Source organism: Aureobasidium pullulans (genome assembly GCF_000721785.1).
Source record: "Aureobasidium pullulans EXF-150 unplaced genomic scaffold scaffold_5, whole genome shotgun sequence".
In the NCBI taxonomy this organism is placed as follows: Eukaryota; Fungi; Ascomycota; class Dothideomycetes; order Dothideales; family Saccotheciaceae; genus Aureobasidium; species Aureobasidium pullulans.
In genome coordinates, this window is record NW_021941025.1 from 696,727 (window position 1) to 710,040 (window position 13,314).

General features: G+C 51.5%; 5 protein-coding genes across 5 annotated transcripts; 4 read left to right on the forward strand and 1 right to left on the reverse strand.

Moving 5' to 3' along the window:
- Positions 1 to 829: 829 nt before the first annotated feature.
- On the forward strand, positions 830 to 2,232 carry M438DRAFT_269959 (DUF1546-domain-containing protein; the record flags this gene model as incomplete). The annotated part of the gene is made up of 2 exons (XM_029900351.1): positions 830 to 1,205; positions 1,256 to 2,232. The coding sequence occupies 2 exons, from the start codon at positions 830 to 832 to the stop codon at positions 2,230 to 2,232; spliced, it is 1,353 nt and encodes a 450-aa protein (XP_029762682.1).
- Positions 2,233 to 2,942: 710 nt separating this feature from the next.
- On the forward strand, positions 2,943 to 7,652 carry M438DRAFT_293028 (uncharacterized protein). Its single transcript, XM_029901804.1, has 2 exons — positions 2,943 to 3,276; positions 3,333 to 7,652. Exons 1-2 carry the CDS (start codon positions 3,208 to 3,210, stop codon positions 7,464 to 7,466), a joined length of 4,203 nt encoding a protein of 1,400 aa, XP_029762683.1. The 5' UTR covers positions 2,943 to 3,207; the 3' UTR covers positions 7,467 to 7,652.
- A 1,038-nt stretch (positions 7,653 to 8,690) lies between these two features.
- M438DRAFT_343946 (uncharacterized protein) lies at positions 8,691 to 9,744 on the forward strand. Its single transcript, XM_029905102.1, has 2 exons — positions 8,691 to 9,304; positions 9,367 to 9,744. Exons 1-2 carry the CDS (start codon positions 8,824 to 8,826, stop codon positions 9,486 to 9,488), a joined length of 603 nt encoding a protein of 200 aa, XP_029762684.1. The 5' UTR covers positions 8,691 to 8,823; the 3' UTR covers positions 9,489 to 9,744.
- Positions 9,181 to 10,420, reverse strand: M438DRAFT_315044 (uncharacterized protein; the record flags this gene model as incomplete). Its single annotated transcript, XM_029902642.1, has 3 exons — positions 9,181 to 9,746; positions 9,804 to 10,063; positions 10,110 to 10,420. 3 exons carry the CDS (start codon positions 10,418 to 10,420, stop codon positions 9,625 to 9,627), a joined length of 693 nt encoding a protein of 230 aa, XP_029762685.1. The 3' UTR covers positions 9,181 to 9,624.
- Positions 10,421 to 11,446: 1,026 nt separating this feature from the next.
- M438DRAFT_269960 (uncharacterized protein) lies at positions 11,447 to 13,163 on the forward strand (the record flags this gene model as incomplete). The annotated part of the gene is made up of 2 exons (XM_029900352.1): positions 11,447 to 11,829; positions 11,885 to 13,163. 2 exons carry the CDS (start codon positions 11,447 to 11,449, stop codon positions 13,161 to 13,163), a joined length of 1,662 nt encoding a protein of 553 aa, XP_029762686.1.
- Between the last annotated feature and the right edge of the window lie 151 nt (positions 13,164 to 13,314).

The window sequence follows — 13,314 nt, forward strand, 5'->3', positions numbered from 1 at the left end:
CTGCATGGACGGATAGTCGACACAAGTGTCTCTCGCCAAAGCAGGTGTACATGCCGAGTCTCGGCGCTATGGGCGCTTTGATAGCGAGTGTGCTCACCTAAGAGATCACCAAGCAACAGAGTACTTGTTAGGCTCAGATGATGACAATTAATGGTTATGACAGATGACAATCATGCCCAGGCAGATTGACATGTTTGAACTTGATGGCGTGTCAATAGCGCAATTGCGGGCGGCACGTAAAGATGGCTCGCGTCAGTTTGATCAAGCCTTCACCAGAAGATCGAGAGGGCTCGGCGGGTCAAAAGTCCGTGATGGAGCAGCGAAAAGGAAGCAAAGACACAAGCTAGAGGGCGAAACGAGGGGCAGAAGGCGTAACCGAGGAGAGCTTTGGAGCTAAAAGGCAAGAAGGGCAAAGCTTGGCGTCGCAAAGCGCGGGAAAGACCGCAGTCTTGGAAGGAGGAAGGAGTTGCGTCTTCCGAGCTGGCGCGTTTGATGCGGGCTGGAACTGAGCACTTTACTGTACATAGCACTATTCAACTCCACTCAGTGCTAGCTGGCTCTACTAACACTTCACCAACTAAGTCGGCGCTTTTACCCTCTCTCACAGTACAAGCGAGATTGAATCTCACTCGATATTACGGACGTACGACGCCGCTGCCGTGAGCTGCATATCATCGCAGCCTCGACCTGGACACGACCACGCGCAAACCGAACACCATACCACGACTCCACTTCACTGGCTAGCCCATCGTATCTCGAAGACCCCTGAGAAGTGTTTATCACACGTGGTCCGGTCTTTTGATTGCGCATCACTGCCGCGCCTGCCGCCATGTCGAACCCAGTCTGGAATGTAGAAAACATCACCGACGTCGCCGAGTCCGTTGGCGTTGGTGCCCTCAACAACGAAGTCGTTACTCAGCTGGCTCAGGATGTTGAATACCGCGTCAGTCAGATTCTGGAAGAAGCCCTCAAATTCATGCGCAATGCAAAGAGGACCACTTTGAGCACACAGGACATCTCTCAGGCATTGCGCCTGCTTGACGTTGAGCCTCTATACGGTTACGAAGCAACCAGACCTCTGCGATTCGGAGAAGCCTCAATAGGCCCTGGACAACCGCTATACTATGTTGAAGATGAGGAGATCGACTTTGAGAAGTTCATAAACGCTCCACTACCAAAGGTCCCTCGCGAGATCTCCCTCACAGGTTTGTTGATCGTCTCTTACTCTTTTATTCTCAGCTGACAGTTTTGACAGCACATTGGCTCGCCGTAGAAGGTGTTCAACCTTCGATCCCTCAAAACCCCACCTCTGCCGACCAGAGACACCAAGAACTTCTTCCCAAGGGTCCTGGCGCCAATCCCAATCTGGCTGCTATCGGTGGAAACGACAATGTCGCTGTCAAGCCTCTGGTCAAACACGTCATCTCGAAAGAATTACAACTTTACTTCGAACGAATCTGCAGCGCCATTCTCGACGAGACCAACGAAGAGTTCCGCATTTCCGCCTTCGCCAGCTTGCGCACCGATCCTGGGCTTCACCAACTGGTCCCCTACTTTGTTCAGTTCGTCGCTGACAAGGTCACACACAACCTCAAGAGTCTGTTCGTTCTCAGGCAAATGATGCAATTGCTAGCTGCTCTCTTGGAGAACCCAAGTCTGTACATTGCTCCATACGTCGCTTCTCTGATCCCTCCGGTCCTTACATGTCTCATCGGAAAGCACCTCGGATCTATATCCGCAGACGGACCAGAAGCACATTTCGCGCTTCGCGACTTCTCCGCCTCGTTACTGTCAGCTATTGCTAAGCAATATGGCCAAACCTCAGGCACTCTCAAGCCTCGTATCGCACGTTCATGTCTGAAGGATTTCTTGGACTCACACAAGCCCTTCGGCACACACTATGGAGCCATTCTCGGGCTACGAGGCATCGCTGGTGCTGCAGGTGTCCGGACGCTTATTCTTCCCAACCTTCAGGCTTACGACCAGGTGCTTAAGCAGGGCCTGGCGGATGAACAGAAGAAGGACCAAGCTGAACGCGTCGCATTGGTGCTGCTTCAGTCGTTGGAGCTTCTCGAGCAACACTCGGCAAACATGACCAACGGACACCCCGAAGGTGCAGAATTGAAGGAACGCTTGACAGAAGCCATCGGCGAAGTACTCGGCGCACGGGTATATGAGAGCGGAAGAGCAGGGCTTGTATCCGTGGTGCTTGACAAAGACATGGCGGTGTAGAATAAGGCGAGTAGGATTGGCGCCTCTCTTTTTTAGTTAATGCATAGCGGCGTGGGGCTGATTAGGCAAAAGAAAAATGGAGTTCGGGGAGGGGTTTGAGATTCTAAATAGATATGATACCAGGACGACGCACTCGATGTGTACAAAAGAAGCAGGCTCTCCCAATTGAGGATGAAGCATCGATGAAACAAGGTTCGGATGATTTGCGATCTGCTGTGATAGTCGGAAAAAATGACGGGTCTTGTTGATGCATGGAAAACAAGTGGCTGGCGATGAGCTGCATGGAGTCTGTCGCTCAACCAGGGCAGGAAGAGTGTGGGCATGCAGTAGTCAAGTGGAGTATCTCGGCGCATGCCAATGCTCGCATGTGGAGCAAACCTTGTGCACGAGGATACGGTTCACGCGAGGACCGTGGTTGTGATGATAGTCTATCTGATGAATCCAGGGCAGTTGCAGTAAGGGACATGGTTTGTTATGACAGCGAGCCCTGTAAGGGGCATGGAAAAGTATAAACAAAAGTGAGAAAAAGGTCGCAAGGGACAGGTCGACGAGAATACAGACCCATGTTGTTATATATCCGGATTATGGAGTCTAAAGCTTTGGATGGGGCACGGCAAGCAGCAGCTTGGCCAGGGTGCGTTTGTTGGATGTGGATGTCGCACACGGCTGGCCGTCTCCATCTTCCTGGGTAGTTTTGTAAACAAATCAACAAAAGCGGCCCTTGACAACCGACGACGAAACATATAGCTAATTGGACAGCGACAGGCCACACAACATAAGGCCTTCCAAGCGGTCGCATGTCGAGTCTTGATAATAATTCCTCTTGAGCGTTTCTTGTTTTCTGTCATTCCGTGTGGAGGTTGGCACTTGTTATTCTGGAGGAGCGCGTTTCTGGTTGCTGGATTACCAACGTAAACAAGCCGCTCTCTTGTCTGGACTTTCGCACAACTCGGCGCAACGACGTGATTGCGCAACATGGCTGGACAATCGATACCTACGAAATTCCCCTGCTGGTGCAAGGCTGTATACTCATGGGGTGGAGAGGTGGGTCATCACTCAAACGTGGTCAGGAGCGCAACACGAGCTGACCAACTTTGCAGACCAAGAAAGACCTGGGATTCATCGAGGGAGATTTGATCGAGTGTCTGAACGCAGGAGATGGATCATGGTGGATGGGTCGTCTACGACGCGACAGGCGCATGGTCGGCCTCTTTCCATCCAACTTCGTCCAAGTGCTCGACGAGAAGTTCCAACCAGCACCCATTCGCCGAAATGTCTCACCACCCACCGTCGCAGCGCCGCAAAAGTCGAAGAGCGTCTTCCGCAAACCCTTCCAAGGATATAAAGAGTTTGGATACCGCGATGACGGCTGCAATTCGCGTGGCAGTACACCAGAGGACAGGCCGGTCAAGAAGAAGTTCAGCCCATACTCGAGTATGAAGACAGCAAAGGCTCCTGGCTCAGACAAGAAACCACAATCATCACCGCTGAAGGAAGAGTCGACCTTCCGTGTCCCATCACCACTCCCGCGCCGAACACCCAGCAGGGCTTCCTCGCCCGTCGACATGTATAGAGCTTCCTCTCCAGCACCCACCATGTTGCACCGCTCAGTATCTCCTGCTCCTTCGGCTTTCTACCGCGCCACTTCGCCAGCTCCGTCAGCCATGTACAGAACATCGTCACCAGCTCCCTCGACCATGTACAGAGCCGCTTCGCCTGCTCCTTCAGCCATGTATCGTCCTGTTTCACCCAATCCACAAGATGTTTATCGCCCTTCTTCTCCTAATCCAACAGCGATGTATAGTGGACACGCTTCGCCCAACGCTGCCATGTATCGTGCTGCTTCTCCCAATCCAAACATGAACTCCGATCTATACAGTCGAGCCGCTTCACCAAACCCCAACATGAACTCTGATCTATACAACCGAGCTGCTTCTCCAAACCCATACCGAGCCGTATCGCCCGCTCCTTTGAACCAAGGCAATTCACCATACCGCGGTCCATCTCCTGCTGCTTCTCAGTTCCATCACACACCGTCTCCCTCACCCACACCCACGCCTATGCCCGGAGTAGGTGGATACCAAGCCTACAGACCTCAACAGGATTATGATTACTTCAGAGCCGCTTCTCCCGCTCCCCCAGCTCCTATGCACCACATCTCAAGACAGCCTTCGCCGATACCGCAAGACGATGCTTCTTCTCCTCCACCTCCTGCACCGCCACCTCATCGTATCCTCCACCAACAGAACAGGCCAGTTTCTCCGCGTCCGTCCTACGACTCTTCCGACCACAACAATGGCTACGCGACCCCTGGAGGTCATTCCAGAGACGGCCAATCTTCTGGCATGACTCCTTCTCCTTTGCGTGACGCTATGAACGATGTCATGTCTTCATTACACGATATGAGCAGTGTTGCAGGCAGATCCTCACCTGCCCCCGGTCCCGAAAGTCCCAATGGAATCTGGTCGCCTGACGCATTCGATCTCATCCGCTCCCGATCAGCCCACCAAGCCAGAGCGAAGTCGGCCATGGATATGTACCGAAGAGAAGCAAGCCCGAATCGGCTAGATGATGTGCAAGAAGACCACGATTCCATCCCATCACTTCCGCCTTCAAGAGACGGCCCACCCGCACTGGATGAATACGTTTCGCGCATGGAAACACGCTTGAGACGAACAAAATCATCCGGCAGCGAGCTCCAGACTGCAGGAGGCGCTGTTCAGTATGACAACAGACCCACCACATCTAGTAGCCAAGGCAGTACCGGTAGTGTTCGTTTCAGCACACAGGTTCCTAGCCCCAGAAAGTCCGTCTACGACCTTGCAAGCAGGCCCCAACAACTCCGCCGGACCCAAACAAGCAAGACCAGCTCATCCTCAGGTACCAACAGTACATCCACAGCCAGCACTACGAGCACCCAGATTACTAGCACAAGTATCATGAGTGGCCATTCTGCAGGTGCCTTCAGTGCCACTAGTGCTGGTAGCTTTGCCAGGCGAAAGTGGGGTTTGACTGGAAGTGTGAAGGGCAGACGTCCGCTGAGCGCTTTGAGCTCGAGATCGTACGGAGATCTTCGTGGAGAGTTCGGAAAGGAGGAACGACCCAAGACGGCCATGCAATCAAGACCACAATCGCCCGAAACAGGTATCAGCTTCCACTCAAGCCATGCTACACAGCCTGCTCCTACACCCGTCGCTGACTGGACTACTAACCCTTTCGAGACTGCTGGTGTACTTGGAGGACTTTCTGCTCCCAAGGCCAAAAAGAGCGGCTTTTTCAGGAAGATGATCGACACAGCAAAGACAACTGCAAAGACTGGAGCAGCCAATGCAAGAAGTAGCATCGCATCTGGCAGGCCGCCCAGTAGAGCAGGCTCACCGAGAAAGAACACCATACCCGATGGTGTCAATTCAATCTCCGGTGGCACACCTACTTCGCCTTCTGCGCTCACATCGACCGCTCATCGCGATATGGGACTTGGAGGTGGTGATGGCTGGATGCAGGTCAGAAGAGACGTCAATCGATCCAACTCGCTCAGTAGAAATGAGAGGGTTGAGCGTATTGAACGTTGCGAGATGATGGATGTTCTTGTTCTCAACCCTGTCGAAGAGCTGCTTGAGCGAACTGAAGGCGACGAGGGTCTCGATGGGCTGGCCATCACTGAACCAACCGATTTTGTTGCTCCGAGCCTAGGACTGGTAGACAAGGGCACGCGATTCATCTCAGCTCTTCCTCAAATGGTCACTCCGACATCCTTGGCACAGAGCTATCTGTGCAGACCGTATCGTAGCGACGTGCAACGTCTACGTGCGATCTTTACTTGGGTGGCTGAGAAAATCACCTGGGAGGAAGACTTCGAGGGTCAGGTCGACACGAGACGAGTACTGCAGACAAAACGGGGTTGCAGCGAAGAGATCGCTGTTCTCGTACGCGACCTTTGCTCAGCTGTCGGTCTACATGCCGAAGTCGTTCGTGGATACCTAAAGGGGCCTGGAGAAAGACTGGACCTGGAGACGATCGCAAGAGCCAATCATTTCTGGAACGCAGTCATCATTGACGGCGAGTGGCGTATCATGGACTGTTCTCTGGCCAATCCTACCAACCCAAAACGAAACATGTACAGTTCTGCAAACAACACAGTAGCCGACCACTGGTTCTTCCTTACCCGACCCATGGAGATCTGCTACACTCACATTCCTCTTCTTCCCGAGCAACAGCACATCGTCCCTCCTGTTCCTCACGAAGTCCTCATCTCACTTCCATGCGCTTGTCCGCCTTACTTCCGCCACCATGTGGAGCTCGCAAACTACGACACATCAGTAGCCTACCTCGAGAATCTGGAGATGGCACACATCCAACTCACAGTCCCCGAAGACGTGGAGATAGTTGCTGAAGTCGAAGCCCGCGCCTTCGCCCGCGACATGGATGGTGACCTTTTTGAATCCGGCGACGTGACTCGCAAGATCGCTCTTGCCCAACCAACCTGGATTGGCGGCAGAAAGAGTTACGTTGTGAAAGCACTCCTCCCCGGCGATGAAGGCGAAGGTGTTTTGAAAGTATACGCAGGCAAACGCGGGCTCATGCACTCTATCAAGGACAACCCGCATGCTCTCGCCCTCGCCATATCATTGTTGCATACAGGACAGAACCCACCCTATACTTTCCTGACACGCCACCCCACCCCTCACGCTCAGCGCCATGATCTTTATGTCGCGCAACCTCAATGCGCAAGATTGGTCATCAACAATACCTTCGTCTTTTGCGTGCGCCAACATCCTTCCTCCCTATCTCGTTTCTCACCAGACACATGGGGAGGCAGCTCCAACAACGCTTCATCGTCCAGCCGCGGCCGCAGCAACAGCGCTCTAGGCCTCCGCTCCACTTCTCCAGCCCCCTACGCCCGCCCCTCCTCCGCCATGTCCATCGCCTCCTCCTCAGCAGGTCTCTCCCACACCGGCTCCACGTACTCCGAATCCTCCTCTGTGCTCACAGACAAGCAATCCAAACCTGCCAAACTCGCCATTCAATCTCCGAGTGGGAAGATCATAAGGTTTACCAGAAAGCAAGAATATGGAGGTTCGGGCAGTGGAAACAGTTCTAGAGATGAAGATGAAGGGATGGGGAGTACGTGGGAGACTGTCATCAAGGTTGGAGAGAGGGGAGTTTATCGTGGTCTTGTACTGGCGGATAGAAGTGCCAGATGGTGTGTTTTTGCCGAGTGGGAATGTGTTTGATCGTTATGATTGGACTGTTTTTTGCACTTGACAATTGTACGCCGGAGTTTTATGTTGTACGATATCAGTAGAGTTTGAGGTTTCGGGTTTTACTGGAACAGGTTGTAGGAGTTTCATGTTGTACTGATGGTAGCATAGCGATTGTTACTTTATAATGCTTTTTTTTCGTTCTTATAAATGCTCGAGAAGAGCTGTTACACTTTTTGAACATGCTCTTGCTCGTGAGAAAGTGCTAAATCTACACACGAAGCATGCTTTCTTTTCATGTATGTTTCGTTGATGCATTTTCTTTGATCTTCAGACAGTGTCTCGGACAGTCATTTGAAGATGCTTGAGACGGACATGAAGCCAAATGCATGTTATGCACCAAGGACCAGTCGAAAGGTTTTCCTCGAGCAAGGGAAGAGCCGAAGTTTTGGCGATTTGAGAATTGGGGCGACCCTGTCTCTGATCTATCCATATCACCTTTCGACGAGGACGGTGGTGGGAACATTGGTCTTGGTCTCCAAATGCTTCAAAATTGTAGTGACATATGACAAGAGGCTCATGGGTATCCCGATGGTCACGTGCTTTTGCTGTGCGTGAACCAAGATGACCGACTAGAACGTCCAAAACAGCCCTGGAGCAAAATTGTCGAAACAACAATTTTGCTTCTGCTATTGTCCCATCAGATCTTCTCTATGCAATTGTGCGATATATAGACCTCAAGCACCAGCTAAAGACATTATTATCATCTTCTCAGTGTGTTTGTTCTCACTGACTGTGGCTGAGAACAAACCGCGAAGCCGTCATGCTTGCAAAAAGTCGTCATGCAACGGTCCAGAAAAGATCGACAGGAGAGCCGAAACGTGAAAGCGTTGCGAAGAACTCTGAGCTTGTTCTTCGACGGTCCTGACGTCGCGAAGTGAGACAAGGAAAATACCTAACATACGAGGATGGAAAATTGCTGTGTGCAGTCAAAGCATAGTCGTTTGGAAACGAAGGAAATCCAAGTGAGCTGGCCAGTCCGAGAAAAGCAGCGACTTCTAGAAAATCTAAGCAGCTTCGAGAAGTCGACAACACAGACCGCGAAGAAAGCGAAAGACGACACCGAAAACAGGTATCGAAGCATTCTTTCTTGGCATATGTAGCACTGCATATCGTACAGGCCGCACATGGGTCCGGGTTTACGAGATGGGAAAAAACCATGCAAGTCAGACCCGCCTTCGAGATCGTCATCCAGCAGGTCTGTTGAGATTTTTCCCTTCTCCAACTACAACTCAGCAAGATGGAGAAGGATATAAAATAATACCATCTACTGTTGAAATCGCATTATCATTCCTATCCCAATCCTTCATTAACATTTTCGTCGTCCGAAATGCATTTCGCAAGAGCAATCACCTCGCTGGTCCTCAGCGTCAACGCTGCCACTGCAGCTGTCCTGCCTAGACAGGCCAATGGCACAATCACCAACACCACATCAACATCCAACTACACTCTTCCTCCTCTTGATCTCAACTCCGACAACTTCATCATCCGCGCACAACAATTCAACGACACTTCAAAGACTTTGGGTTACATGTACGCCGAATACGCATACCCTCCCGGCTACTACGCAACTCTGCGACCCAACAAGACTGAAGCTATTGTTGGTCACCTTACCGATACCACAAATGCTAGCAACAGCAGTTTAGTATTCGGTGATGGGGAGTACCCTCAAGGGTTTGTGTTGTACAACTTGCTGTCGTACTCGAATGCTTCGATTGCGCAGATCTTCTCTGGTCAACAGGGTACCAAGGGCGTGTTTGTCAACGAGGGTGGAATCGTCGATTGGGCTTCTCAGAGAGTGGCTTGGTATGGTGAGTTTCGTTCCCCGATCCTTAAGAGTTGTGGGATGTGAGATGCTGACTTTGATAAATAGCCTGCGATCAGGCATTGGAATGGGGCAGAGCTACTGCCATTTGGTACAGGTGGATGAACGTTACTACTCCTCGCAACTGTGTCGATATTCAGTTGATTGCGGAGTTTGTTTCTTCAAATTAGAGTTGCAGGCTGGTTCTGCAGAGAAAAGAGCACTTCGATGCGCGAAACGAATTAATCATGTCTTCATCAACGTTCGTCGATCACCAGTTCTCGTCCATATCCCATGTGCGGTCGTGGTTCCTAGATGATGGACTGCTCAAGCAGTGGCCTGTGGAGAAAGCCATGCCCAAGTCACGTCGACTCTGCCGCTGGCTCTAGCTGCAAGCTTGTCGAAGGCAGCCGGAGACACATCAATGTCCGTAGCGGCACATCCCACACCTACAGGATTATGTCAGTCTCAACCTAAATATCTAATCACGCAGAGGTAGGACTTACAGCGATCAACAACCTTAAGATCAACGCTTCTCCTCTCTCCGACTTGTTCATCATATCTCGAGGCTCTGAGCTTCAGACCACACAATGGATTCTGATTCGGATCCGAACTTCTTGACGCAGCGTCAAAGACGTAGTGGGAGACAGCAACGATCATGTCGCTGTCAGTGGATGTAAGGCCACAAGAGCCTAGACCAGTACCGTAGTAGGTAAGATCTCCTTCATGCTGCTCGCTGTTTGTCGGGAGTGGCAGATTCTGTCCACTAGAAGAACGTCAGTCAAAGCCACTTTATATTGAATCTAACCCACCCTTTTGAATGCTTGGTCAAACCAACAGCGAGACCAATAATGAGAGCGAGCAATGCAAGAAATGCGCAAGCGACGACGATCAGGAAGGTGCGTCTTTTGAGACCGAAATATGATCGCGATCTTGGGAGGACTGCATTGAACTTCTCTTGGAGTACTGCCTTCCCTCCATGATGAGCTCCAGGTTGTGATGTTGTCGCAACTCCATCTTTCGAGGTGTGCACTGCGTTTGAGTCCCACTCTGGGATCTGAATTGTGTTCGGGTCCGAGAGTGGCTGCTGCGGGGCCGTTGGCGCGGGCGCTTGTGTCGACATTTTGGCGTGTGTTTCCTTCTTCTTCCAACCTTGTGCACTTGATGTGAGATGAAGACGCGTACCAAAACGCGTTGTTTTTTGTTGCGATGTTGAAACTGATATGTTATCTGATGAGAGAGGATCAATTGGCGGTTGATTGCGCCAGTCTCGTGACCCCTTAATCTTAAGACATTCCGGTTGGTGGCGTTTCTTTCTTGCTCACCGCAAGTCGATCTTTGAAGTTTACTGGACGTCAAACCTCCAATGTCGGCGGCAGCAATGTCTTGACTTTGGAGTGATAGGTGTCCAGACCTATCGAGAGGACGATGCTGATGTTGCAACACAAGCAGTCGTTTCGCTCTAGTTACTTGTCCAAAGCCAATCGCGTGTGATCTGGCAATGACGGCTACCTTGATGCTCTGCAGAGACGATGAAAATTAATGGCTGACCTATGCAGGGATGCCTGGAAGAATCACCGGTACCTACAGATATCTGTAAAGTGCCCAATGCCTGGAGTCATGACCCCAGAACCATCTCCAGTGTATCTCATCGCACAACAAACAACCATAGCTTCCGAATGCAGGATGGCGAGAAAGAAGAGCGTCTAGTGTTGATGCATGTTTGATGCTGAGGCAAACGCCATTATTTCGAAGCTTGGTAGGTCAAGTTCAGTCGACGGCACGATTATGGCAGTCACGACCTGGCCGAACCTTCCTCTTGCAGTGAAAAAAAGCAGGACATCGTGTCTGAAAGGGAAAAACGTGGCAGCCTGAAATTGGTTCTGCGCACACCTAGATTCCTTTCTCAACCTCATCTCTACACCCGATGCTGAGCTGCTATTGAGTTGTTCTTCATCCTCCCTACTTCAATTGTCCCCCACCGCCCATTCCAAATGACAATGCCTTACTACGACTACCTTGATGACAAGAGAACCTTTCAGCGCGGCATCTTCTCATTCTTTGCAGTGGCACTTGCAGGACTGTGCTTTGCCAACCCAGGCGGCATCTTCAGATCGGAGAAGAAAGCCGACGAGCCTACGAACAGAGCATGTGGTCGCCACCGCAGAAGCCTGTCGGAGTCGGAGTCGTCAAGCAGCAGTGGCAGCAGCAGCAGTCAGAGCAGCCTAGACGAACCCCTTCCTTCGAGAAGAGCTCAGTATCCCACTACTTCGAGGGATGGAATGCGGGCTCGCTATCCCTACCCTCCGGCTCAGGACTACGCCCACCACACGCACCATCACCACAGCCATCACCAAAGACACAACTCTCCCCAAGCAATCCATTCGAGAGCAGAAGACCCGTTCGCTTGGGAGAATACCCTCAAGGGAATTTGAGGCTTCCAACCAACACCAATGACGACGATGACTTCTTTGCTTTGGCCAAACCTGAAACCAACCATGAATTTGCTTTGAGCCGAACTCCAACTATTGAGTCAGTCTATGGAAGTTTCATGGACTGTCGAAGTTCAATCACTAACCATGTCCAGATTACACCCTGCACCGACCAAACCAGCACAAGGACCAGTTCCCACTCCAGTCCGAGGACCATCACCACTCCCACCTGCACCTACTCCGACTCCTTCCTCCAGCGAAAAAGATTCGTATTCCGAAGCCAGCAGTTTTGCTTATTGCCTGAGAAGAGAGCGCACGAGTAAGAAGACCTTCAAAAAGGTCATGGTATCGCCACCGCATCTATCCTTAGCTACGCCCGCTCGACCTGCTCCACCTCGCTCAATCGTATCTTCACCCGCTATTGTTATGCAATCTGCTCCCCCGAGTCCTGGCTTCCAACCAATCGCTAAATCAATGACCTTTTCTGAAGCCGTAAACAAGACACGCCATGCTTCTCCTCATCATCATGACGCAGACCATGGACATATATCCTTTCGTAATTCAAAGCTCAAGAATCGCCGTGTGAGAGCATCCATCGGACTAGGCGCCTCTGTCGCCACTTCAATTCCAAGACCAGCCAACAGTGGCCCATTCAGAGGACGCTACCGAAGTTCAGTATCTCGTGAACTCAGTCCACCTGCAATCACACCCCAAAGATCGAGCGACGCCATCCCCATACGAGACATACGTCGAAGACCTGGGCATCCAGGAAATCCTGTATCTTTTGTCAGCACAGTCGGCTCGGTCGGAGAATCACTTGAGCAAGGTCAAGAAGAAGCAAAGCCGTCTCCTCCACCCGAAGAGCCACCGAAACAAGGTTTCCTACGAGTCTTGACGGTGCACAGCATCGTTCCAGGTCCTATCAGAAGAGAGGCAACCAAGTTGATGCAGAACGAAAGTCCTCACAGACGCCAGTCAAAACAAGCGTCAGCTGTGTCGAGACCACCATCACCCGAGCCAAGATGTTTCGGCCTTTTCAGCTCTCGATCTCGTCGAAGAGGCACGCATTCATCAATTCAGACATCAGATACCGGCAAAGGTAAATCCTCGAAGCGCAAGGAATCATATGTTGCTTCGGACGGACGAGAATATCCGAGCCGAGCTGTACCTGGACTGAGTTTCCTACCATCAGAGATGCAGCGAGTCAATACTCCACCGATGGGGGGAGCGCTGATGAGCCCAGGATCAAAGTCACGAGGATTCTTCTTCGATTACACGAATCCTCCAGGAGTAGGCGATGAACCCGAGACTCGGCGCGACTCGGTGGCAGGATCGATGGAGCATGTACCCTGGACATTCAATACTCCATGGGAAGCGAAAGCAAATGGTATGGGTAACGCAAAGGGAGCCATGCAAAAACCGGACTACTTCTAGCAAAAGATGAAACAGGTGGAAGCTGAGGCAGAAGAGGACATGGATGAAGAAGAGTTGGCAAGCGATGTGCCAGAACATCTTCCCAACAGTCCGCTTTGTCCTCTTCACCCCAAGAACATCGCGAAAAGGAATTTGTTGTGCCCGATACACG